This window comes from Trichoderma ghanense, assembly GCF_004382785.1.
Source record: "Trichoderma ghanense strain CCMA-1212 chromosome Unknown scaffold_5, whole genome shotgun sequence".
NCBI lineage: Eukaryota > Fungi > Ascomycota > Sordariomycetes > Hypocreales > Hypocreaceae > Trichoderma > Trichoderma ghanense.
The window spans coordinates 294572-318883 of record NW_027395668.1 but is presented as its reverse complement, the minus strand read 5'-3'; the positions used below and the strand labels follow the sequence as shown (position 1 = coordinate 318883).

At 56.9% G+C, this 24312-nt stretch overlaps 6 protein-coding genes across 6 annotated transcripts; 4 read left to right on the top strand and 2 right to left on the bottom strand.

Annotated features, from left to right (window-relative positions):
• Positions 1 to 813: 813 nt before the first annotated feature.
• On the top strand, positions 814 to 1876 carry CCMA1212_005039 (Eukaryotic translation initiation factor 4E-1; the record flags this gene model as incomplete). Its single annotated transcript, XM_073702320.1, has 3 exons — positions 814 to 1032; positions 1209 to 1280; positions 1388 to 1876. The coding sequence occupies 3 exons, from the start codon at positions 814 to 816 to the stop codon at positions 1874 to 1876; spliced, it is 780 nt and encodes a 259-aa protein (XP_073559113.1).
• Positions 1877 to 2607: 731 nt separating this feature from the next.
• On the bottom strand, positions 2608 to 4620 carry CCMA1212_005038 (Acyl-CoA synthetase family member 3; the record flags this gene model as incomplete). Its single annotated transcript, XM_073702319.1, has 3 exons — positions 2608 to 3855; positions 3915 to 4219; positions 4356 to 4620. 3 exons carry the CDS (start codon positions 4618 to 4620, stop codon positions 2608 to 2610), a joined length of 1818 nt encoding a protein of 605 aa, XP_073559112.1.
• Positions 4621 to 7142: 2522 nt separating this feature from the next.
• On the top strand, positions 7143 to 8750 carry CCMA1212_005037 (uncharacterized protein; the record flags this gene model as incomplete). Its single annotated transcript, XM_073702318.1, has 2 exons — positions 7143 to 7576; positions 7622 to 8750. The coding sequence occupies 2 exons, from the start codon at positions 7143 to 7145 to the stop codon at positions 8748 to 8750; spliced, it is 1563 nt and encodes a 520-aa protein (XP_073559109.1).
• A 52-nt stretch (positions 8751 to 8802) lies between these two features.
• CCMA1212_005036 (uncharacterized protein) lies at positions 8803 to 9494 on the top strand (the record flags this gene model as incomplete). The annotated part of the gene is made up of 3 exons (XM_073702317.1): positions 8803 to 8898; positions 9015 to 9121; positions 9194 to 9494. 3 exons carry the CDS (start codon positions 8803 to 8805, stop codon positions 9492 to 9494), a joined length of 504 nt encoding a protein of 167 aa, XP_073559108.1.
• A 1216-nt stretch (positions 9495 to 10710) lies between these two features.
• CCMA1212_005035 (uncharacterized protein) lies at positions 10711 to 13089 on the bottom strand (the record flags this gene model as incomplete). The annotated part of the gene is made up of 1 exon (XM_073702316.1): positions 10711 to 13089. The coding sequence occupies one exon, from the start codon at positions 13087 to 13089 to the stop codon at positions 10711 to 10713; it is 2379 nt and encodes a 792-aa protein (XP_073559111.1).
• A 1461-nt stretch (positions 13090 to 14550) lies between these two features.
• Positions 14551 to 24285, top strand: CCMA1212_005034 (1-phosphatidylinositol 3-phosphate 5-kinase fab1; the record flags this gene model as incomplete). The annotated part of the gene is made up of 4 exons (XM_073702315.1): positions 14551 to 21309; positions 21382 to 21986; positions 22327 to 22347; positions 22773 to 24285. The coding sequence occupies 4 exons, from the start codon at positions 14551 to 14553 to the stop codon at positions 24283 to 24285; spliced, it is 8898 nt and encodes a 2965-aa protein (XP_073559110.1).
• Positions 24286 to 24312: the final 27 nt, after the last annotated feature.

Below are 24312 nucleotides of genomic sequence, written 5' to 3'. Positions count from 1 at the left end.
TCATCGAGATGTGAGCCAAACTACTGGAATCCTCCAGTAGACCGTGACCTTTGACATTTTGGCTTGTATTGTGTGTTTCTTTTCTTTTCTTTATCTGAGAGCAAGGTTCAGGTCCGGGTTGTTGAGATTCTGAATGCTGTTACGGACTCGGGAAGCCCTTGGGTACTACTAAGGACCTACCTAGTACCTACCTTAGGTAAGCTCATGTACAGAGTACCCAAGGCATCGCGACAGAGACGAGATGCAGCAAGTACATGTACCCCCGCCTCGCCTCGCTTTCCCACCATGGCTTTTGCCTCGTATCTAAGGCCAAACTCTCTCCGCGCCGCTGAGGCTTCCACTTTAGCGGCAGCTTAAACGTGACTTTTTTTCCCCCCCAACACCAATTGTGACTTGACGAACGAACCGACAGTTTTGCCTGGTGCAAATCCCGACGACAAACGAGGAGAAAACCGAACAAGAAGAAAACGGAAAGGCCATCACCACCTTCCGATTGACCCTTTTCTTCCTCTTACATCGATTCTTCTCCCAGCAAACAGCAGGAGGAGCAATCCAACAGACACCTTGAATCGTCGCCGCCCGATTCTTCTCTCTCTCTCTCTCTCTCTCTTGCCTACCTCACCTTTAGGTGTCGCTTTTTTTTTCCCCTGCATCCCACCAGCCGCTGCTGCCCCGCGATTTTTTTTCGAATCCCTCTCTTATTCTCGTCCGGCTTTCTTCGACTTTTCTTCGCCCTCGAATCCTCGCCGTCGACGCAAAAGTCCGGACATTTTCGACACCCAACGAATCTTTGATTAAAAAATCCACGAAACAATGGCTAGCGCTGCTGTTGATGCGGCGAACATGGACCAGCAGGTCGACCTCACTTCGATTCCCATCTCCCCCAGCGGTGATGAGCACGCGGGCGAGACCAAGGAAAACAAGGACGACGGCAAGCCTGTGACTGTGTTCCATGACAAGGATAACTTCACTGTCAAGCACCCTCTCCAGAGCAAGTGGACTCTGTGGTTCACCAAGCCTCCGAGCGGCAAGGTATGGAACGATTTGTGTTTTTCATTTTCTGGTGGCACCCAGGGAGGGTAGCGGGCTGGTTGGCTGGTTGGCAGGCGGTGGAAGAGGGAGGTCGTGTTGAGCTGGCGAGCCTGTGGCGGAATGAAATATGTGTTGACTGAGGAGACTGGAGCTAACTTTGCGTGCGTGCTTTGCAGGGCGACAACTGGAATGACCTGTTGAAGGAGGTCATTACTTTCGATTCCGTCGAGGAGTTCTGGGGCGTTTACGTAGGTCCATCCTTGCTCGCAAACCGACCCGCTTGCACATGACAACAACGAAGCGGTGCCGACTCTTTAATGCCGTGTTTCACCTGGCTGACTTTTGCGCTGCGCAGAACAACGTTGCTCCTGTTTCAGAACTTGCTCTCAAATCCGACTACCATCTCTTCAAGGCTGGCGTACGTCCCGAGTGGGAAGATCCCCAGAACAAGCACGGTGGCAAGTGGTCCTACCAGTACAAGGATAAGCGCAATGTCGACGTCGATCGCCTCTGGCTTCAGGTCATGATGGCCGCTATTGGCGAGACGCTCGAGGAAGAGGAGGATGGCGAGGTCATGGGAGTCGTCGTCAACGTCCGCAAGGGCTTCTACCGTATCGGTGTCTGGACTCGCACCATTGGCAAGAGCATTCCCGGACGAGGCGACGGAGACGTTGCTGGCGGAAAGGGCCGAAGCAACGAGAAGGGCAAGGAGATCCTCATGAACATTGGTCGCCGGTTCAAGGAGACCCTGGAGCTCCCTGCCAACGAGCAGATTGAGTTCTCAGGCCACACCGACAGTGCTCACGCTGGCAGCACCCGAGCCAAGGCTAAGTATGTCGTGTAAATGCTCTGAAGAGAGACTCGATCGATATTGGACGAAACACGGGCCACCCCATCAGCTACAACCACCTACCACAACCATTTATCCATAACACATACCCCCGGTCTCTCCAGCCCCGGGCCTTTACATCCTGGATTGGAGATTGCTCTGAAGGGCACCTGTGGTTAAGAGGCATGATTTAGTCTTTTTCCTTTGTCGGATTCGGTCCGGGGGGTTGCGCACGGCAAGGCTTGGGCTTGGCTTCTCGGGCAACTAATGACTGTGGAGCGATGGCATTTCTCCTCACTTTACCGACGGCGTTGGCTCTGGAGCTCTCGTTCTGTCCCTTGTGGGAACTCGTCAAAGAGCCGCGCCAGACGATGGTATGCGGCAGATGAGGAACGAGACGGAGGTATCCTCTTACAAAAATAGATGTTTGACGTTCGAACCAAGAATGCTTTGGCTCTTTTTTTAAAACTCTTATGCATCTATCTTATTTTTTTATTCAAGATGTTTTACTACCTTGTGTACTGCCGCGAAGAAATACATGTGACATACCATTGTCTTTCACTCGCACCTCTTTTTCTCTTTCCGTGTCAATGTACCAAGGACGTGGTGTTTGCCAACCTACGTGGACACTATGGATGTGGCCGCTCTAGTTCCGTATACAACAATTGGTTGACAAAAGATGATGGCAATCAACAACAGCGAAAGGGAAGCCAGAATCTGACACGTGAAATATGCACAAGAGGTGATTACGCAGCTTCGTCGCCACTATGCTCATCGGCAAAGACGGCGCTCACCAGCTGCTTCTTGTTGATTTTGCCCATGGCGTTGCGCGGGATGCTGTCGACAACCTTCATGACCTGCGGGATCTTGTAGTTTGCGAGCCTGGGCTTGAGTGCGCGCCTCATGTCGAGGGCGGACCACTTGTTCCCCGCGGCGACGGCAGAGGGGTCGAGGACGACGACGGCGCCGACCTTGTGGCCCCAGGAGCCGCTGGGGACGGCGACGACGGCGGCCTCTGCGACCTGGGGGAGGGAGAGGAGCTCGCGCTCGACCTCGAGGGCGCTGACCTTTTCGCCGCCCGTCTTGATGATGTCGGCGGACTTGCGGCCCTGGATGAAGTAGAGGGGGCCGTGGGCCCAGGGCTGGCGGAGGGAGTTGAGGCCTGCGGTGGGGACGGGGCGGCGGACGGCGACGTCGCCTGTTTTGAACCAGGGGCCGAGGCCGTCGTCGTCGGGGTCGGGGGACGTGAATTCCTTGGCCGTGGCGGAGGGGTTGCGCCAGTATTCCTTGAAGATGGTCGGGCCGCGGAGCTGGATCTCGCCCGACCTCTCGCGGCCCTGGGAGTCGATGTCTTGGCCGGGGGGGATGAGGTCGCCGGTGTCGACGTCGACGAGGCGGGCCTGGACGGAGGGCAGGGGCCAGCCGACGGAGGCGTCGACGCGGTCCGCGAAGGAGAGGCCGCAGGAGAGGGCCATGCCGACCTCTGTCATGCCGTAGCGCTCGAGGAGGACGTTGCCGTTGCTGAGGGAGGCCCAGGCGGATTTGACGGGGGTGGGGAGGGCGGCGGAGCCGGAGATGTTGAGGCGGAGGTTGTGGGGGGAGATGGCTTCCCTGGAGGCGGCGCGGACGTCGGGCGGGAGGGATTTGTGGGTGTTGAGGAGGCGGCTGTATATCGTTGGGACGGCGGTGAAGAAGGTGATTTTCTCTTTGGTGGTGGAAGAGGGGGAGGTGTTGCCGTTGGTGGTGATGGGTGAGTTTGAGGATGGGGGGAGGAAGGGTGCTGCGAAGCGGTGCCAGACTGCGTCTGCGTTGAAGGGGAACATGAACTCGATGGAGGAGCCGGCGATGAGGGGGGTGAGGATGGCGTTGACGACGCCGTGGATGTGGTGCAGGGGGAGGAGGTGGAGGAGGTGGTCTGCGGGAGAGTATTCCCAGGCTTCATGAAGGGAGCGGGCCTGGGCGGTTAGGACGGACTGGGGGAGCAGGACGCCTTTCTGGAGATGGACTTAGAATACAAAGATGGAGCAAAGATTGCTGGGCACGGGTTTCATACCGGTTTGTTGGTCGTGCCCGAGGTGTAGAGCATGAGGCCTGCTTGGCCCGCGTTGAGCTCGTCTTCCAGGGGGACGTGCTCGCCTTCTGCGACAGCACTTTCGCTGTGCTTGGGGATTTCCACGTAGGTTGGCTTGGACGTCAGGTCTGCGGCCAGGACCTGCTGGGCCTTGGAGGCGAACCTGGGCGACGAGACGAGCAGCGAGGCCTCGCTGTGGTTGACGACATACTCCAGCTCGGGGATGGGAAAGGCTGGAGAGAGCGGCACGGCTATGGCGCGGGCGGCTAGGATAGCCAGGAAGGTGACTGTTTGGATGACGAGAACATGTGGTATCAGCGAGGTTTATTCTCGTATACAAGACTGATATACGAAGGGGCGCATGAAGACGATTATGAAGGACTTTTTTTCTGTTCACTCATGTCCAAGGGGATAATCGCTCACCTACGTAGTCGTAGCTATTCTCTACCAAAAAGGCGACCCTCTCGCCGTCCAGGTCCTCGCCTGGGCCCATCCCCCGCGCCTCGAGCAGCCGGCTCCGGGCTCGGCGCACGTCGCCTAGCAGCTGGCCGTAGGCGAAGCGGCGGCCAGACAGCGAGTGGACCACGGCGAGGGAGGCGGCATCGTGCCGGGCCACGGCTTCGAAGACGGGCAGGCGAGGCAGGGCTGCGGCAGACGCAGACGCAGACATGGTGGACGCCATCCTCATGCTAGCGGCGGCTGAGGAGGAGGAGGAGGAGAGAGCATGATGGAGAGGGAGCGAGGCGGCCACAGACGAGAGGGAGTGGGAGGAGGAGGAGGGTGCAGGAGGGGCCCCGCAGGGTCGGCAAGGAAGCAGAAGCAGAGAAGAGGGGCCATGCGAGCGAAGGCGGGAGGAGGAGGCCGATGCGAGGCGGCGTAGGGCTGGTGAGGAGATCATTTGAAGGGTGGGATGGACGAGGACGAGGGGGAGTGGTGAGGATGGCCTTGTGTTGTCGTATATTGGTGCCTCCAATGGACTCAGGTGCTGCTGTTGATGGGCGTTCTCACAGCAGCGGAGGAAGCACCTGAGCCTCGTACTGTTCAGTATCTAGACTACCAGCTCGCGGTCAAGAGAGTAGTAGCCGGCCAGTGAACCGAGCGAGACACGAGAGAGGCAGATAAGCAAAGAGGCAGAGAGGGGTAGAATGCAAATCCAGAGACAGGGGGGGGTGGGCATGCGGCCTCGTCTCCGGCCGACCTGGTTGTTTCGCTGCTGCTGCTGCTGCGAGTGACGAGTCAAGCAGCCGTTCGGGAGCGAACCACGATCGGGACAGTGCTGCTGGTGCTGACTTGGGTTGTTCCGGCGTTGGCGCTGATGCCGGTGCTGATGCTGGTTGTCAATGTCTGCTGGTGGTGTTTGGTGGTGATGGTTCAAGATTGATGGCTTCGGCTTCAATTTTTGGCGCCCACCAGCCAAAGTGCCGACCAGTGCAGGGACTAAAGGTACCGACTAGGCACCCGATCCGGGTCGACTCAGACTCTGGCCCGCACGTTGGACGAGCCGCCGGAACGTCGGGCCAAGGGCGCCGTGCCCGGGGAGCTTGAGGGAACATGGAATGGAAGCCAGCTGGCGCTGTTCTGGCGGCCTCTTCGACGGGTTCCAGCGCTGTTTCAGCGAGCGCAGGCCGCTATGAGCAGAGGGAAGACGGGACACGGGATCTGACCCGGTTTCAACGTTCCGTCACATCAAGACGGTTGGATCAATGGTACGAAGCACGGGTGATGCGCGATGGATCTTCAGGACGGGGTTGCACGACATAACACAACCCATTCTTGTGCACATAGTAGAACACGCCAGGCCTGACCGTTGTGTGTTGCGTTGCACAAGGACACGGCAGATGGGACGATTGATGATGACTTGATCGGTCGAAAGCCAATGGGCTGGACACCACGAATCCATCTTTTGACTACCTAATGCTGCTGTTACTGCACCAGGCTAACAAGGGACCGGGGCAGTGGATGGGATGGACTCTAGAGTCGGTGGGCTGCGGAACCAAACAGGCGGGATAAATGTCACAAAAAGGCGGAGAGGGAAAAAAAAAAAAAAGAAAGAAAACATCCCTTTGCTGGCCCCCATGCCCACGCGGGAGAAGGTGAGTGAGAGTGAGTGGGAGAGGAAGTGTGTGTGAGCGGGGACCGCCACTTTTTGGTTGCAGACAGGGGGGTTGCAAGGCAATTCGGCGGTCACGGTTGAGGGTGTGAGAAAGCATGGGCCAACCAGCATCCCGACTTTTGCCAGAAGATCTGCTGTCAGTCACGCAGTCGCTTCTGTCACGTTTGGGTTCGGCGGTGGTTCTTTTTTTGCGGGTTTGGGCGACCCGGCGGGCTGGAGACGGTCAGGGGGTGAGGGAGGAAGAAGAGGAGACGGATGACTGACTGACTTGTGGGCATCGCTGGATCTTGGGTGACGGATCATGGCGACGGTGACACGGGCTTTGGTTGCAAGTAATACGAGTACAGAGCCGTTGCAACTGGCCGGTATTACAGTCCTTGTATTGGATGAATGTCTTCGTAGATGACAAGTTGCTGTAGACGGGATGCACGTCGAATGGCAATCTCTGAGGCCAAGACGTAAAAAGAGGTGTCACATTTTCAATGATACCGCAGTCCAGTCCTCATCTCATGTAAGGGAGACGACGAAGAGCAGCAGCAGATTAACCGCCTCTTTTAGTTGCAGATGGACGGCGAATTACCAAGGCACTCCCTGACAAGGTCTCTCAGCTGCACTGCCAATAGACGCCTGAGAGATTGAGCACATCGCATCATGCACCTGAGATGAACAGCAGCGTCAGATGCCTGTCCTGTTTGTAATGAGGCGCCTGTAAGCCGATGGGTACCTTTGGTCGAGGCACCCGATGGTGTATTGCTGATAGCCTCCATGCCAGAGCGCCGCGGCTGCAGCAACAGGCGGTACGTGCAAGGTACATGATGTGTTCGAAGCACTCCTGAGAGAAATCTCCATCCGAGGCCCTCTTTCTCTTCTCATCTGCTCCGGTGCCCCAACATTCTCTCCTCCATGCTCCATGCTCCATGTTCCATGTCCATGTCCAATCTTCCTACCAGTCTCTCTCTCCACCGCTCGCGTGGTTGCACCGCCAGAAATATCCCCCTCTTCTCTTTTGACGGCCTTTGCATGTGTATCGCACTGCATGTGTGCGAATCGGCACGGTTGGTGTGTGCGAAGTATCGGGGTACTGTTACTACTACAACATGAAGGCAGCGTCAATGGGCACAAGTATTACCGACCCTACTGATCCAAGTACATACAGCCGACTGCATGCTCCCGTACGAGCCAGCACAATGCGACATCATGGCGGCTTCGATCGAGAAGAAGACGGTGGGCACGAGCTAAAAAGGGCGGTCTCCCAAATCCCGACCTGGTGGGTGGTGCGTGGCACGCAGGCCCTGGCCCAATTGCCGGGCGAGCAACGCGCAGCAAAGCAGCCAGCCCTGCAGGAGGCTCGCCCACCCCCCTGCCGATGGACTGGCGGGCCATGCCCCAGGACGGCTGAAGGAACATACATAGATTACATGGTCTTGCAGGCAGGCTGGGAAAAGCAAAGAGGAGGTGAAGGACGCGGGAAACGATTGCAGTGTCAAGTGCTGCTGGAGGACAAGACGCCAAAGAGGGCCATCTTTTTGCTGTGAGCGGATCCGGGCATCGATCAAAAGTGTTGGGTATCGATCAGTGGAGGTGCTCATGCAGTTTGGAGCTCAACTGAGGGAGTAATTGGTATCGTGCCTTGTCTCAGCGCCCGGTCTCCTGGCGAGGCCCGTCGTGATGGCGGGTTTGGGCATTGGCTGCTCGTGCCGACGCCTGTCACGGACTCGGCACCTCGTACAGCTCCCTGCCTCCAGCCGTGCCTCGCACCTCGCCAGCAGCAGCCAGCAGGCCACGGCTGGCGTCCCTTGGGCCGTCGAGACATGTCGGTAGGTGCAGCATCCAGCAGTGTCTTCGATTATACGGTCAAGAAATTTGGTGTCTGTCAGTGGTGGTGGCGCACTGCTAGTTTCCTCCAGAGTAACACCATCCCATGTTTTTTGCTATTGACCATGGCCCCAATTATAGCATCAGTGGAGGGCGACGACAAGACAAGAGAGATGCAAATCAAAGAGAAGAAGAAAACCATCAGTTGCTTGGGGCGTGTGGGAAACACCCAGAATCCTTCTGCTGCTTGTTGTTGCCCCCTTTCTTTCACACATTCTCTCTCGCTCTCTTCCTCCTCTTCCTCTTCCTCCTCCTCCTCCTCCCCCCCTGGCCTGGTGCAACCACTTGCAACCCGCGAATATGCAGAGCTGGAACCACGCCCAGCGTCCAGGTCCAGGAACCCGCCGCTTCCCCCCCTCGTCACCGCTCCATGGTTCCCGGGGCCTGTCAGCGCCCTGATTGGATCGCCGCCACTCTGGGAGGAGTCATGCATGCCGCACTTGTTGCTTCTTCTCACCGACTTCACCGAATTTCGCGGCTTGTTTGCCCATGCAACGATAACATACAAGTACGGCCTTGCCGCTGCTCTTTCTCTCGAGTTTGCTCGCCCGGTTCAGGACCGTCTTTGTTCTTTACATTACTCTCATCTCTCTCTCTCGCGCCTCCTTACTTTTCTACATAAATCACCTAACGCCCTCCTGCGTCTCTGCCACCAAGCCGTCACTTCCATCATCCGCCTGTCTCAATCCACTAAGAGGGAAAAAAAAAATCTCGATTCTGCCGGCTTAAACACCCGCGACCGCCTCTCCATCAGCAGCTTCACACCAAGTCTCGTGATTTCCGTCTGGCGCACAGGGACCGCCCAGCAGAGCCTCAACCAGCTCCACTGACGACGACTTATCTCGATCTTTTTTTTTTTCCTTCTTTTCATTTTCCATCACCATGTTCCGGCGATACGCTCTCGGCTTCTCCAACGTGAGCCGTCAACTTTCCACCATGGGCTCAGCAACCCCCCTTGAAGATGCCATCCGCGCAAAGGTGCGTTTCTCTCTCTAATTCGTATTTACTTCCTTTCATCTCATCATCTTACCATGCCTGATGAACCATGCAATCCTGTGTGATGCGCGCAGCTGACGTCTTTTCCCCATCCACAGCTGACTGCGGCTCTCAGCCCGCTGACGCTGGAGATTTACAATGACTCGCACCTCCACTCCCACCACAAGGCCATGGCCGGCAACACCTCCAAGGAGACGCACTTCCGGTAAGGCTCTCTCGGCTGCCGTCCGCCAGGTCGGATTGAATTGTTTCCTCTTGTTCTGACCAATTCCTGCAGCCTCGTCATCATCTCCGATGTCTTCGCCACCAAAATGCAGCCCGCGCGGCATCGCATGGTCTACGCCCTGCTGCGCGACGAGATGGCCCAGGAGGGCGGCATCCACGCTCTGCAGCTGCGGACGCTGACGCCCGAGGAGGAGCGGCGCCAGCAGAAGAAGAAGGCGGCCGAGGCTGCGGCCAAGGAGGAGCGCTCCAAGCAGCGCGACGATGCAGCCGCATCCGAAAAGGCCGAGTCCAAGACGGAACCCAAGACGGATGCGCCGGTTTCGAAGCGCGAGGCAGAGCCGACAGAAGCCTAGGTGCAGCTGGCCGGAAGTTGTGTGCATCCCGATTCAGCGCTTGCTGTGCTTCGTACTCGGTTCTCTCGCATCGACGAGGATTCTTCAGCTGTCCTCTCTGCAGCCCGATGTCGCACCGGCTCCCAAGCAGACCGGACCACCCATCCTCTCTTTCCTGCTATTCATCAACGCAACGACTTTCCATTTTAATGCTTACACGACACGTCATGATTTACTTTCCCACCACTTTTTTTTTTCAGATCCCTCATATTCAACACTTCGACACTTTTTTTCTTTCGATTCTACGCCAGGGACCAACAGCAAATGGACATAAAAAGATGAAAACAGAAACGCCTCCAGGGCCCCTTCATTGGCGGCCATGTCATTTGATTTACCACGGACCTTTGCATTCGGCATATTGAGACAACAGAACAACAAAGCGGAACCAAGATGTTACTGGCGTCATCATACCGCTGTTGCTGTTGCTTTTCAAACCCAAAAGATTTATTATTATTTCATCCTTCTGGAACGAGACGGATTAGATGGTTCGCTAGTGCTCCTCAAGGAGCCGGTTGCTTTTTTTTCTTTTTTTTTTTCTACTTCTTCGATCAGACCTTGTGTATTCTTTACACTTTATTTTTTCCATCTTACTTCTTCATGACGAGGTTTCTTTGTTGATGATTTGGACGGTCGGGTTTGATCTGATTGATTGATGAATGCTCATGTGTTTGTGAACGAAATGCATCATGTCATGACCGGGTCCTTATTTCTCCCTCTTCTTCTCAGACATGTTATCCATGCATTCACGCTTTTCATATGAAATAGACCAAATCTCTGAGACAGAGTTCATCACAAATACGGGGGGAAAAAATGGCGAGAAATATGGGATGGAAACACTTCTCTCCTCTGTTTCTCCTTGTCCAACCGGAAGTGCCATTTTCATTGCATCCAATGGGGTATCATTATTCATCAGTGATATTACCCCGTTCTCATCCAGAACCATCAAGAAACGCCCCCATATGCTTGCTTTTTGCCTTGTTTATCCAACCTGACTTATTTGCTGCCGTTAGGTATCCCCAATCCAATGCTCGCCCTCCTTGTAAATATTCCATGTATACAAAGCATGAATCCAACCAGTCACTCCCAATATCTCCCACCAACTAATCACCATGATCCATGATCCATCTTTTACTCCATGAAACCACTAGACCATTAGGTAGGTCCCAAGTCAGTCCCATCAATCGAGCCCGCTCCCAACATGGCTCGTCGACGACGAAGTAGCCTTCTTCCGAAAATGCTCCTTCAGCCGCGCCCTCTCCTCTGCCGATCTCTTGCGCGGCTTCGGAACGGGCCGGTTGGTGCTGCTTGAGCTGGGCACGGGGCGACTGCTGCTCGGGACGAACGTTTGTCCTCCGCCTTGGTGGTGTTGTTGTTCGGTTGTTCTCGGTTGGAGACGCTTGGATGGCGTTGCTGTTGTTGACGAAGGTGGTGGTGGGATGGGAGGGACGGAGGCGGTTTGTCGACGTTTGGGGGACTGGCGGTTGGGGAGGGTGAGTTGTCTTTGTGGTTGTAGCTGTGGGTGTTGTTGCGTTTGTGGTATAGGTCTTGGTTGAGTTTGTGTTTCGCGTGCGCGTGATGGTTGATGGGATCGTGAGCGCGACCTTGACCGTGATCTTGAGCGTAGTCGTGGTCTTGCTGATGACGGCGGCTTGGGCGGTAGAGGGGGCGTATCGAAATAGTCGTCGCTTCCCAGCTCTGGAGACGCCGGTCGTGGAGGAGGCGGCGGCGGGGGGGCTGTTCGTAATGGCGCTGGCAGCGATGGCGGTTCTCTCGTGGGAGGAGGGGGAGGGGGATGCCGTGGGGCTTGTGGTTCGTCGTCCGCGGTGAGGTCCATGGCGCCGTCGCTGGTCAGAATCTCCGCGGCTTCCTGCTCACGTCTTCGATCCCGCCGAGATTCAGGCCTAGACTCCGGCTCCAGATCCATTTCTATCCCTGGAAGAAGCTCCGGCTCTGGTTCCGGGCTCTGCACCATCTGCAGGCTTCTGTCGAGTATGGCTCTGATCCTTGATGCTTCCTCGGGATATGCGTTCAGGACCACGTCGATGTTACCTGCATTCACGCACATGCGGTTAAAGAGGATGGGGCCTTTGAGGATGTTGAACCATTCAAAAGCAGGCAAGGGCTCCTGGCCAGGGCCCGCGTTCTGCACATATGGTAGAAACCCGCTCGACCAGGCACGGATGAAGTCGTCGTACAAGTACTCGCGCATCCGCCGTTCCTCCTGGAGCATCCGCAGATAGACGCAAGCCTGGATGAAGCTGAGCAGGTTACCGGAATGAACCGTGGTGTAGTCGGGATACGTGGCGGTGAAAGCGCGATAGGGTGCCACGCGGTCACTGATGGATACATTAACTGCCGCCTGTATCCGATACAGCTGGTGCATGGGGGTCTGCCGGGAGGGGGAGATATCTCGGCTGATGGCGCCGTCGAGCTGGTCATAGGTTCTGTGTTGCGAAGTAGCATTTCTGGTGAAGTTGTGCGGAGGAGGTGGCGGCGGAGGAGGAGACGAAGCCCTCTGTGCCCTCTCTAGCTCGAAAGGGGCGGGAGTATCCGAGCTCGAAGAGAGCGGGTTCTGGATACTAGGCCCAGGCAATGACCGCATAGAAGGCCTGCGCGTGAAGGGGCCCGGGTTCGGTGCAGGCTCAGCAGCTTTGGGGCTGTTGTCCTCGCTAAAGGCGATCGGTTTCATGCGTCGCGACCGGCCGTGAGCTGGATCCGCCTTCACCACGGACGACTTTGGGGTTCCCGACGAGGTAGCGACGTGCGGCTGCGCGCATGGAGGCGTGTCCGTAGTGCTCGGCAGGCTTGTCACCAGGCTCGCGGGCTCCTGAGACACCACTGCCGGGCGCATCAGGGTCGCCACGCGGTTGATTGGCGCCTCGCGAGTCTCTTGAGCTTGCGGGAGCTCCATCTCGAGATCTTGGGGCTCGCTGAGAGTTGACAGGTTCGGCGTGGCGTGAAAGAGCGGCTGGCTGAGGACCTCGGAAACAGCCATATGAATAGGACTTCCGGGAGCCTCGTCGGGCGAACTGACGACGTCGGACATTGCATCTTGCTCGTGGCCTTTCGATCGATCCGGAGATGCCGGCCAGGACGATATGGGGACTTCCGGCGACGATGGGGGCGGCGGACTGCTTGGCCTCGCGGCCGTCGAGCTGGGGAGATGGCCGTTCTGCCTACCGCGATCATTGCCGGCGAAAGGACGAGGCAGTTCGGGGCTCTCTGCTTCGTCCTCGTCCTCGTCCTCTTCTTCTTCTTCTTCTTCTTCTTCTTCTCCTCCTCCTCCCCCTTCTTCTTCTTCTTCTTCTCCTCCTCCTCCTTCTTCTTCTTCCTCAGGGTTCTCCTTCCCCGCCTCGCCCTGACGGCGGATAAAGGCCTCCTTCAGCGTCTGCAAAACCTGCTTTGGCACCGTCGCCAGGCCCTTCGGCCCATCTTGGTCAACGGCCCACGAGTCCTTCCGCTCCAGCAGCGACTTCTGGTCCTTGGGGATGGTGCTGATGTTCCGGCGGCCCATCAGCTTAGCGACATCGTGCGCGGGGGACGTCGCGAGAGACATGGATGCTGGAGGCGGCGGCTTGTCAGGCTTCATAGGATGATGCGGCTCGGCGGGCACATTTGCGCCGGCAGAAACAAAGAAGACTCGTCGGGTTCCAACGCCGAGTGGCCGCCAGCCAATGCTTCGACAATCGCAAGTTTCCGTCAGGCAAACACGGCGAGGTCGTTGCGCGCTGGAACGGCTCTCGATCCCATGACTCGAATGACAGGCACCATGCAAGCGAGCGGGACGTCGCAAAACGCGGTCCAGGAATTTTTTGTTGGAGTTGAGGATTCGAGATCGCGTCGTTCCGGAGGTGGGGGGGGGGAGGCCATATTACAGGCTTAGGCTTGCAGGGTGCTGGGGTTGGCGAGATGCTACAGCGCACGAGAGCGCTAACGGCCGGGGGATGTGCGGGCGGTTCCAGCGCGCGGCCGGCGCGGCGCAAGTACCCAGTGACCAGCGGTCCAGGCCGCAACACCGGCTGCCACCGCCTTTGTTGGATGCACTGGCCAAGTACCCAGGTACGAGTCCCGGCGCCGGCCTGTCAGGTCGCATCAGGGCCTAGAGCTGCTGGGACTCGAGGCTACTCACCTTAGCCGAGCGCTTGGAGCATCCCAAGTTTATCGCGGCGGGTGCACGAGGACGATGCGAGCCCAGCAGTGACATTATCAGGCACTATCAGACCCGACATTATCTGTGCTTCCGCCAGTCTCCGTCGTCTGCCACCACCAGTCCTGATTCCCGTCGTCTTATTGCTTCTCTGTCCTACCATCGACTCTCCGCCTAGGCCGGACGCAGCGCTAGCTCCAGCTCCTCGTCGGGCATCTGCCAGATCGGGCGGTGCCTCGTTGCCTCCCAATCATTGACGACATTCGTGAGCCCCTCGCAGACGAGCTTCTGCCTGCCTGCATTTCCACCCGCATCTCCAGCCTTCTCTGCTTGCTGTCTCGCATATTCCCGCCTGCAGCCTACACAACCCTACATACATACACAGACAGCCAGCCAGCAAGCAGGTCCTGGTCCTGCGTGTACCTACAGCGCCCCCGACAGCACGCACAGTACCTACGTAGTGCTTGCGTGTTGCATGCCGGACTGACGTAGGGGCAGCGGCAGCACAAAAAAAGCTCCCCGCGGCTGCATCGCCAGAGCTCGGCTTGGTCACGAAGCAGGCTCAACGCCTTCTGGAGCGCTCCGCCCGTCGTCAACGGCTTCTCCTCGCTGTTCCTCCTATACCACCATGCCAGCGACGCTCCGGATGCGCCTTCGCTTGGAAATAGTCGTCTGAGCGGCGGGCTGTGGTGTTTCCATGCCAAGCACCTACCCATACCTGCTCGAAACTGCATGCCTTTCTCCCTTCCCAGGCTCATGCCTGTGTCTTTACACAACACGCATAGCGAATTTTTTCTTTTTCTTGATTCAAAACAAGATCTGGTGCGGCCGACTCGCCGATATTCTCCGTCTTGCCTTTGATACTCGACCATGGCGAGCAACCTCACCACCTCGAAACACCTCGACGGCTCCTCCTTCTCCGGCTCCCCCATCTCTCCTACACGCTCGCGAGACCGTCGTGACTCCATCAACTCCGTCTCTGTAAACTCCGGCCCTGAAAAGGAGCAGCTGGCGCAGGCCCTCGACCAGATACACAACACGGCCAGCCGAACCGATTCGCTGACCCTCTTCAACGAGTTCAACCCTCCTCCGGTTGTCCCCCAGGATACGGAGAGCCGAGGAACGGTGCAGCAAGGCCTGAGCGGGCTCTACAGCCGACTCCGAGTTGCTGTCAGCGGCGGCAGCTCGTCCAAGGCTGCTCAGCGGGAAGACAATGCCGACAAGCTGGAGAACTTGGCCCGAAAGGCCTCGGCGAGTGGCGACGGACACAGGTCGAAGCCGTCCACTTCTTCTCTGAGCCGCACAGAGACCGCGGGGACTACATCCACCGCATCATCTCAGCTGGCACACCCGGATGCCGTCTCTCCCACAACTCCCGGCCCTGCGGATGGCCGGCCGCAGATGCCCTCCGCGGCCAAGTCTGGAAGCATCAGCTTGATTGGCGGCTCTAAACCTCACCCATCTAGTCGGCAGAGCCTCCCGACAAACGCCACAAGCGACGTGACTGCTGATCCCACCATCACCGCGGCGAGAAAACGTGAGCCAAGCCGTAGTTCTGCCCACACTGAAGACAGCGGGACCCAGAGTTCGCGACGAAGAAGCACTAGCAGAGCTGAGTTCCAAACGCGACTGCCTCCCGTCGGCTCTCCAGAAGGCAGCATCCCCTCGAGGTCGCCAGAAGACGAGAGCATATCCAGCATGGAAGGAGGAGGCGTCGATTCCCCGTTGAGCCCGGTCAAGGGGAAGACACCCGTCATGTCGCCATTGCAAACTCTCCACTCGCGAAGCCCCTCTGCGGCGTCGTCCCTGCTGTCCCCCGATGATGTTCGGCGGAAGCCGGCTGTCATTGATCGTATTAGCCACGCAAATCGCCTGAGATATCCTGCGTCGAGGGACTCGTCTGTTGATCGCGGAACGGCCGAGGCCAGTCCCATAAGCACATCTGCTCACAATTCAGTGCATCACAATTCTTTCTCTCAAGAGTCCAAGACTCAGCATTTGCGCACTGGTGACGTCCGCATCCCAGGCACCACGGCGAGCCACCAGGGAGCAACAGATCAGATGAATGCCCAACTAGACAGGATGCGCAGGCAGATATTGAGCAAGGAGTTTTGGATGAAGGACGAGACAGTAAAAGAATGTTTCCTTTGTCAGGCCCAATTCACGGCGTTTCGGAGGAAGCATCACTGCCGGACGTGCGGCTTTATCTTTGACTCCAAGTGCACCACGGTCATTCCAGGCGACAGGTTCGGCCTTCCCGGCACTCTCAGGGTGTGTAAGCGCTGCCTCGATGTCATCACTCGCCGCTTCGACGCCAGTGCTTCTGAGGACTCTGGGGATGAGCAGTCTTATCTACCAAGAATATTCGGCGCAGAAGATCCCAGGAAGGCGACTCTATCCTTGGCGCAGCACCCCAAGGAGTACGAGGTCTTTGAGGGTTCGGGTTCTTCGAGGCCGGTCACGACTCCGATGATGACGATACCCGCAACCCGTCGAGTCAAGGAGTCGAACAACACCTCTTCTGTCCTGGAAATTGGCGCTCCGCAGCTGAGTCGGCCAAGTTCGTCACGCTCTCTCAGGTCCCTCTCCTCTGTTCGGCCGCAATCATCGGCCGGCCACAAGAGGCACCATTCAAAGCATGGCTTGCTCGGGAGGATCAAGCCCGACCAGGCGCCGTTCAGGAGAGGCATTCAGGAAGAATATGCCAAACGGACAAAGTTTCCGGCCTTCCACGACGACAACATTATCGATCCAGAGTTGGCGGACTTCATGTCGGACGACTCAAGCGGTGATGATGAGCAGCAGATTGGCAGTATCTTCGAAACGCTCAACTCGCCGTCCGAAATCTCCCCCACTTCCTTTGAGCCCGACAAGTCGAACCTCTCAGCGCTCGTCAACACATCCAGAAAACCCCACCACCATCGCCATAGAGGAGGCGAAAAGAGCATCAGCGGAATGAGTCACTTCAGCCGAAGCGGGTTTGGGGTCGATGATCTGGCACCCGGCTTTGCCAGCCATCGTAGGACAACCCGACGCCGCAATCTCAGCAACGTCAGCGGCAGCATTCATCATTTTGGATCCCCACGCCCGAAATCCGTTTACAAGGGGCCGTCGGCGTCTTCTGAAATGTTGTTCCCCGTCGATAGCTCGCTTCACCCCAATCACAGCGGGACTCAGCTGGTCAGGAGTAACTCCCTGCAAAAGCTCAAGGCTGCCAAAACCAAGCTCAATGAATCCAGCTTGAAGCATGTCGATAAGCTCCTCCATCAGCTCTTGATTGACGACAACATCCCCAACCCCGCGGCGTGGCAGAAGGCGCTCGTTCCTATCCTTCTACAAGCCACTGATGACGTATCGCCTGACGTTGCAAACGGCGAATCTATGGACATTCGAACCTATGTGAAACTCAAGAGAATCCCGGGAGGCAAGCCTGGCGATACGTCCTACATCTCCGGCATAGTCTTCACCAAGAACCTTGCGCTCAAGAGCATGCCACGCAAAATCGCAAACCCGAGGATCTTGCTTGTCGGATTCCCGATTGAGTACCAGAGACACCAGCAGCAATTTATGAGCTTGGAGCCGGTCATTGCACAGGAGAAGGAGTTTCTGAGAATCGTGGTCCAGAGGATCGCAGCCCTCAAGCCTCAGGTTCTGCTCGCCGAGAAGGCCATCTCTGGCCTGGCCTTACAATACCTCTCCGAGGCCAACATTTCGGTGGCCTTCAATGTCAAGCGATCAGTCATTGCTGCCGTCGCCCGCTGCACGGAGACCAAAATCATTGAGTCCCTCGACATGCTAGAGGCTCAAGTCGGGAGATGCAGAGCCTTTGAAGTCCGGACATTTGTAAACAATGACTATCCAGGCCGGAAAAAGTCTTACATCTTCCTTTCTGGGTGCAGACCCGAGCTCGGCTGCACGATTACTCTTCGAGGAGCCAGCGATGCTCTTCTGGCCAAGATGAAGTACATCACCGACTTCATGGTATACGTCGTGTACAATCTCAAACTCGAGTCAAGTCTTCTGCGGGATGAGTCCGTCGAACCGCCTGATGCCAACGAAGCCGCTTCAATGTCCAATTCCTTCCAAGCATTGAACGACAGCATCCGATCACTGAGCTCGGCAGGCCAAACGACTGGCGGCGGTGGCAGAAGCGGCCCCATTGTCGTGGTCAACCAACCATCGAGCGAGAGCGAACCGCCCACACAGACTACAATGGGAAGCTCGAGCTTCGGGGGCACTGATGAAGCTCAGTCGCAGCCTCCGACGGAACAGGCGCCTTCTGAGCCACACAAGTTGCTCTCATTGCACGAGTCTCACGCCCATGATTCTACATTCAGTCAGGTCCCAGATGATGTCCCAATGCCGACATTCTACAGCGACATGGTGGCCAAGTACGAGACCAAGATTCTCTCCGCATCGCCCTATGTACGGTTCCCTCAGCCGTATCTTCTCATGAAAGCTCGCGAGCAAGAGAGACGCCTCTTGTATCTCAAACGCCTCAGAGACCAGGACATGATTGAAGAAGATTTGGAAAAGAGCGAACCTCAAGAGTTCCAGCTTATCAAGCCCGAGATGGTTGAAGAGCTGGGCCGTAGGGCGCCTCGTCAGATTATGGAGATTCTTCATGCCGTACATGACGCCGAGTACGACAAGGCGCTTTATAACTACCAGACCCAAACTCGCCAGTGGGAGACGTACATCCAGGGCAATCTGGACTTGTTTGATCCTTACTCTCATCAAAACATCATCATACTCTACTCCGTCATCTGCACGGAAACGAAGATTCCCTGCACCGAGCCCAGCTTAGTCGGCATCAACTTCTACGATGAGCAGCGCGAAGATACCAGCATGGATCCGGACTGCACCCTTGGCCAGTATATCGAGTATTTGATAAACAGCAAGGACGAAATCTGCGACTCCAACGGGTGCGACCGCAAGATGTCCCAGCATCATCGTACTTTTGTCCACGACCAGTTCCGAATCACGGTGTTTGTGGAGCATCTGCCGAACGCCCCTCCGAGGTCACCCGACCTGGGAGATGGAATAGTCATGTGGACTTATTGCAAGATCTGCCAGAAGGACTCGGAGGAGACAGCAATGTCCGAGACTACCTACAAATACTCGTTTGGAAAGTACCTGGAGCTTCTTTACTGGGGCCGCGGCTTGCGGATGAAGGATGCCATGGAATGCCCTCACGACCATCAGAAGGACCACGTTCGCTACTTTAGTCTCCATGATTCTCGTGTTCGCATTCACTGGGACCCCATCGATCTCCTCGAGATCATCGTGCCCCGAGCCAGACTCACGTGGAAAGTGAGCAATGACTTGAAGCTCAAGAACGACATCTACACCAAGATGGAGGAGCGCTGGGCGAAATTCATGGCAACCGTGATAGCTCGGCTCGAGAGCATCAGGATTGACAGTGTCCTTCCTGAAAAGGCCGAATCATGCAAATCAGAGCTGGAACGGTTGATGCAGAAGGCTAAGGAAGACAAGGCCCTCATGGTTCACCGCCTGCAGGAGATATATGTGAACTCCAAGTATTACGAGGTCGTCCCGTTCAACATCATTGTTCGAGAAATGCTGGAGACGGCTAGCGAATGGGACCAAATCTTTGCCACGTTTGAGGCCGATTTCCTGGGAGACAAAGACATGCGGCAGCTTACAATGCTGCAGCTGAAGAAGATGTTCACCGACAACGAGTCCAAGGAATCACTTGTGTCTACCGAGGGAACGGGATCTGCTGGAGACAGCGAAGAACGTCCATCTCAAACCTTTTCCGAAGCCGAGGAAAAGTCGACGCAGCCGACGGACCCCGCCGACAGCAGTTTGGAAGCCAGTGTCGCCTCTACGAAGCCGACTGAAGAGAAGCCCGGCGTCGACGGCGATGGCGACGGCCCAGCTCCGTCTGCCGAGGACAAGACTGAGCCTATCAAGCCGCTAGAGTCGGCCAGAACAGCCCCTGCCGCGATCCCTGATATCCAAGCTACAACTGACGGTGATGATGCCAAACCTGTTGTGGCAACGACACCGGCTGAGGCAGCGCCAGCAGCACAAACGCCTGCATCGCCCAGGATGGCTAGAAGTCCCACGAACTCGTCCATCTCTGGGCAGTCAATCAGCGAAAGGGTCGACGCATCTCGGCGGGAGAAACCCACCGTGCCGAGGCAGTCGCAGGAATCCAGCGAGCGGCCGGCCGATGCCGAAACACACAGGCAGGTCTCTGAACAAGGCGCTCGACGGAAATCCGCCACTAGCAGCACATCGCCACCGATTACGAGGGCGATGTCACAGCCATCGCGGACACTGTCTCGGCTACAGTCCCTTGGCAAACCGACCGGTTCTCCGGACGTCGTAGCAAGGAGCCCCGAGCCCGAGCAGCAGTCAGAGGGCTCTATCAAGTCAGAGAAGAAGCTTTCCGAGCGACTCGGCTTGAACGTGTTGAAGAACCGAGGGAAAATGGGCGGATCAGCTATTCCACGTCTTGTTCCAAAGAAGAGGGAATCAAAGGTGACTACACTGGCAAAACATTTCGAGCAGCTCAGCAGAGAGTTCAGCAGAGAGTTTGAGAAGGAGCGCATCCGAGACCGTAAGAAGCGCGCGGCTAGCATGCGAAACCCTCGTCCCATGCTCCCCAAGACGTCCACGCAAGCAATTGTTCAAGTATACGACAACGTCAACGAAGCATTCGACGAACCTGCTGTGACGAGCGAGCCAAACACGGAGCAAGACATTGAATCGCAGGATGCATCCTCGTCCCTTCCGGGGGGCAAAGCGGAAGGATCATCCAAGCTAGAGGTGCATACTGCACCGCCAACGCCTGGCGAGCCCGCTGTACCTTTAGATGGCCAGGACGAGGATACCACCAACGTGAACACGAGCCAGGGCATGTCTGACGACGAGGGCGGTGGTAGCGACGCCGAGCCCTCGGTATCTGATGAGTATATGCCCGACATCAAAGAAATGGCTGATTCAAACGCCGAAGTCCCACTGGAGCTTCCAAAACACCAAAAGATGAGCCTGATGAAGTACTTGGCCAACTTTTGGGCTGAACGCTCAGCCAGCGGGTGGCCTGCGCTGGAGTACCCTGTCAATGCCACTGATCACATCTTCGTGGACTCGGACATCATTGTCCGTGAGGATGAGCCTAGCTCGGTTATCGCGTTGGCCCTCAACAGCGACGATTACAAGGAGAAGCTTGCCAACATCCGCCGAGATGCGCACCAGACGATGCTCCGTGAAGCGGACAGTGTCCTGGATGACAAGGGGGACGGCGATACGGACGGCAGTCCTGATGGGAACGTTGAGCGTAGTGTCGACGGTGACCTGGACGCTGAGCCCAAATCGGCGCCGGTATCAGACAGCGCAGACTGGGCCACTGACGAGTCCGAGCTGGAGAAGAGCTTGCTCCGAGCCACTGGCACGCATCTCAAGTATCAGTTCAAGGAAGGCGCCGCAGTCATGACTTGCAAGATATTCTACGCAGAGCAATTCGATGCGCTTCGACGAAAGTGTGGTGTTGCCGAGCGCATTGTCGAGTCATTATCGCGGTGCCTGCAATGGGACTCCAAGGGCGGTAAAACGAAGTCTGTCTTTCTGAAGACGCTGGATGATCGGCTCGTCTTGAAGGTAAGGAGACACGGGGCACGTACGATGGGAAGCGTGAGTGTGTTGTGCTAACAATTGTTTTTTTTTTTCCAGTCCCTTTCCACGGTCGAGACGTCTGCATTCTTGCGATTTGCGCCAGGATACTTTAGCATCATGGCTGAGGCACTCTTCCACGACTTGCCGTCGGTAATCGCCAAGATGATGGGATTTTTCCAAGTTGTCATCAAGAATCCGGTGACGGGCACGGATATCAAGCTGGACCTGCTTGTCACGGAGAACCTGTTCTACGACCGATCGCCAACGAGAATCTTTGACTTGAAGGGTTCGATGCGCAACCGCAAGATCCAGTCGACGGGCGAGCAGAACGAAGTCCTCTTGGACGAGAACATGGTGGAGTACATTTATGAATCTCCTCTCTTTGCGCGGGAACATTCCAAGAAGCTTCTCAGGGCGTCAGTCTGGAACGACACGCTGTTCTTGGCGCGCCAAAACGTGATGGACTACTCGTTGATGATTGCGGTTGATGAGAAGAGAAAGGAGCTGGTGGTGGGCATCATTGACTGCATCAGGACGTACACGTGGGACAAGAAGCTCGAAAGCTGGATCAAGGACCGGGGTTTTGCAGGCGGCGGCCGGAACAGGCCGACCGTGACCAGTCCGAAGGAATACAAGTCTCGATTCAGGGAGGCCATGGCAAGGTGAGTTTCCGTCCCTGTCTCTTCTTCTTTCCGAATATGCGTTGCTTGCGGTACCGGAGGCTAATTATACTGCAGATACATCTTGCAAGCTCCAAACTGTTGGCATCTGTTTAACAAGCCTCAGGTCAACATGTATTATGGACGAGCACGGTTCGATGATGCAGAGCCTTAAGAGGGAGGTCCCTTGAAGCTCCATAATCAACCAGGAGAAACTCGACGCCCAATGGTGGGATGAGCGAGGAACGGCCCTTTGGCGGATTCTTTCCTACGGCGTCTTGGTGTATTGGTACCAGGTATCTATGATTGTCTCATTCATTCTGTTTACGAAAGAACATTACAGAGCTGTCGACTCGTATTCTGCGTATGTTGGAACAGGGGGAAGATGATTATTGCAGCGCCGAGATACCCTAAACGTAATATCGGGAGTCATATGTTGTTATGAAGACGAAAATGGAAGCGGTTCACTCCCAGTTATGTTGGTTGAAATAAAGCAGTAATCCGAAGCCTTTTACTTTCTTTTCATATAATCGCCTAATGAGTCAGGATAGGCCGGCATCCTGTTCAGATGATCTTGCAGTACCTAAAGTTGTATGAATCAGATGTCAAAAGTCGGAGCTCACCACCTAAAAACTCCCACTAAGAACCCCACTCAACTCACACTTCAATGATGCTCAACTTACGACTTCCACCCACTTCTTAAGCTCTTCATCCTTTGCTCCATATTCCTTCATCGCTCAATGATATCATGACAACAGCTGCTGGGCAGCACTAAAACAATCACCTCAGCTGCCAAATACAATCCACTCGTATCCTTCCAATGTCGATCGACCTCAACTGGGAGACGCTGACGACGGGCCCGGACGGCGAGGCGCTGGCCGAGAGCATCCGGACCTTCATCCACACCAAGTTCCAGACGGTGCAGCTGCCGCGCTTCATCCGGTCCGTCAACGTGCACGGGTTCGACTTTGGGACGATCCCGCCGGAGCTGGAACTAAAGGACATTACGGACCCCCTCCCGGATTTCTACGAGCAGGATGATGATGATGACGAGGACGACGAGGACGACGAGGACGATGATGACGAGGGCGGGGGGAGCGGTGGAGACGAGAAGAGCTTTGCGGAGAGGGACCGGGACAGGGAAAAGGACAGGGAAAAGGAACGGCTGGCGGCGGCGATGATGGAGGCGAGGAGGAGGGAGAATGGGCTGCGGGAGCTGAGGAGCGAGATGAGCATGAGCATGGGCGGCCTGGGGACGGGGACGGGGACGGGGACGGGCATGGGGCTGGGCTTGGGCTCGCACATGAACGCCAGCACGCCCAACATGCACACGATGAACATGAGCCCGGGCATGAACCTCAGCGGGCACGACCTCGGGCGGGCGTTCCTGGGCACGTCGACGCCGGGCATCCTGGGTGTGGGCGGGCAAGGGCGCAGCAACTACTTCCAGGCGCACCTGGCGACGGGGACGCAGACGCCGCTGGCGGCGGTGGCCGGGGCGCATCTCGGGGCGGCGACGGGGTGGATGGGAGGGTCGTCGACGGCGGAGCAGTCGTCGCCGTGCTATCACAGCCGGGGGGCGTCGCTGAGCTCCATCGACAACCTGCAGGCGGTGCTGGGGGCGGGCTCGGGGCCGCAGGGGCAGAGCATGGCCAAGTCGGACGTGTCGAGCACGCTGGGCCCGCCGTCGAGGCCGTCTACGAGTCACGGCCCGGGGAGCGGCTCGGCCGTTGAAGACGACGAGGACAACGACAACGATGCCGACGCGGACAACGAGAGGCGGCGCGAGCCTCGCGTCGAGGACGTCCAGGCCGTGTTCCGGATCCGCTACTCGGGCGACGTGCGGCTGAACCTGACGGCGGAGATTTTGCTCGACTACCCGATGCCGAGCTTCGTGGGGATCCCGCTCAAGCTCAACATCACGGGCTTGACGTTTGACGGGGTGGGCGTGCTGGCGCATATTCGCAAGAGGGTGCATTTCTGCTTCTTGAATCCGGATGACGCGCTTGCTGCGGTTGGGCCAGAGGAGGCATCGACGACAACAACAACAGCAGCAGCAGGAGGAGGAGGGAATGGAGAAGGAGGAGACTTGCAAGCGTCGTCGGCTGGGAAGAAGCAGCCCGCTGGGAGGTTTGGCGGGCTGCTGCAGGAGATCAAGGTCGAGAGCGAGATTGGCGAGCGGGAGAGCGGGCGGCAGAGCCTCAAGAACGTGGGCAAGGTGGAGAGGTTTGTGCTGGAGCAGGTGAGGAGGATATTCGAGGAGGAGTTTGTCTATCCGAGCTTTTGGACGTTTCTGGTGTGATGAGGAGTGGCATCTACGGCATTGGCA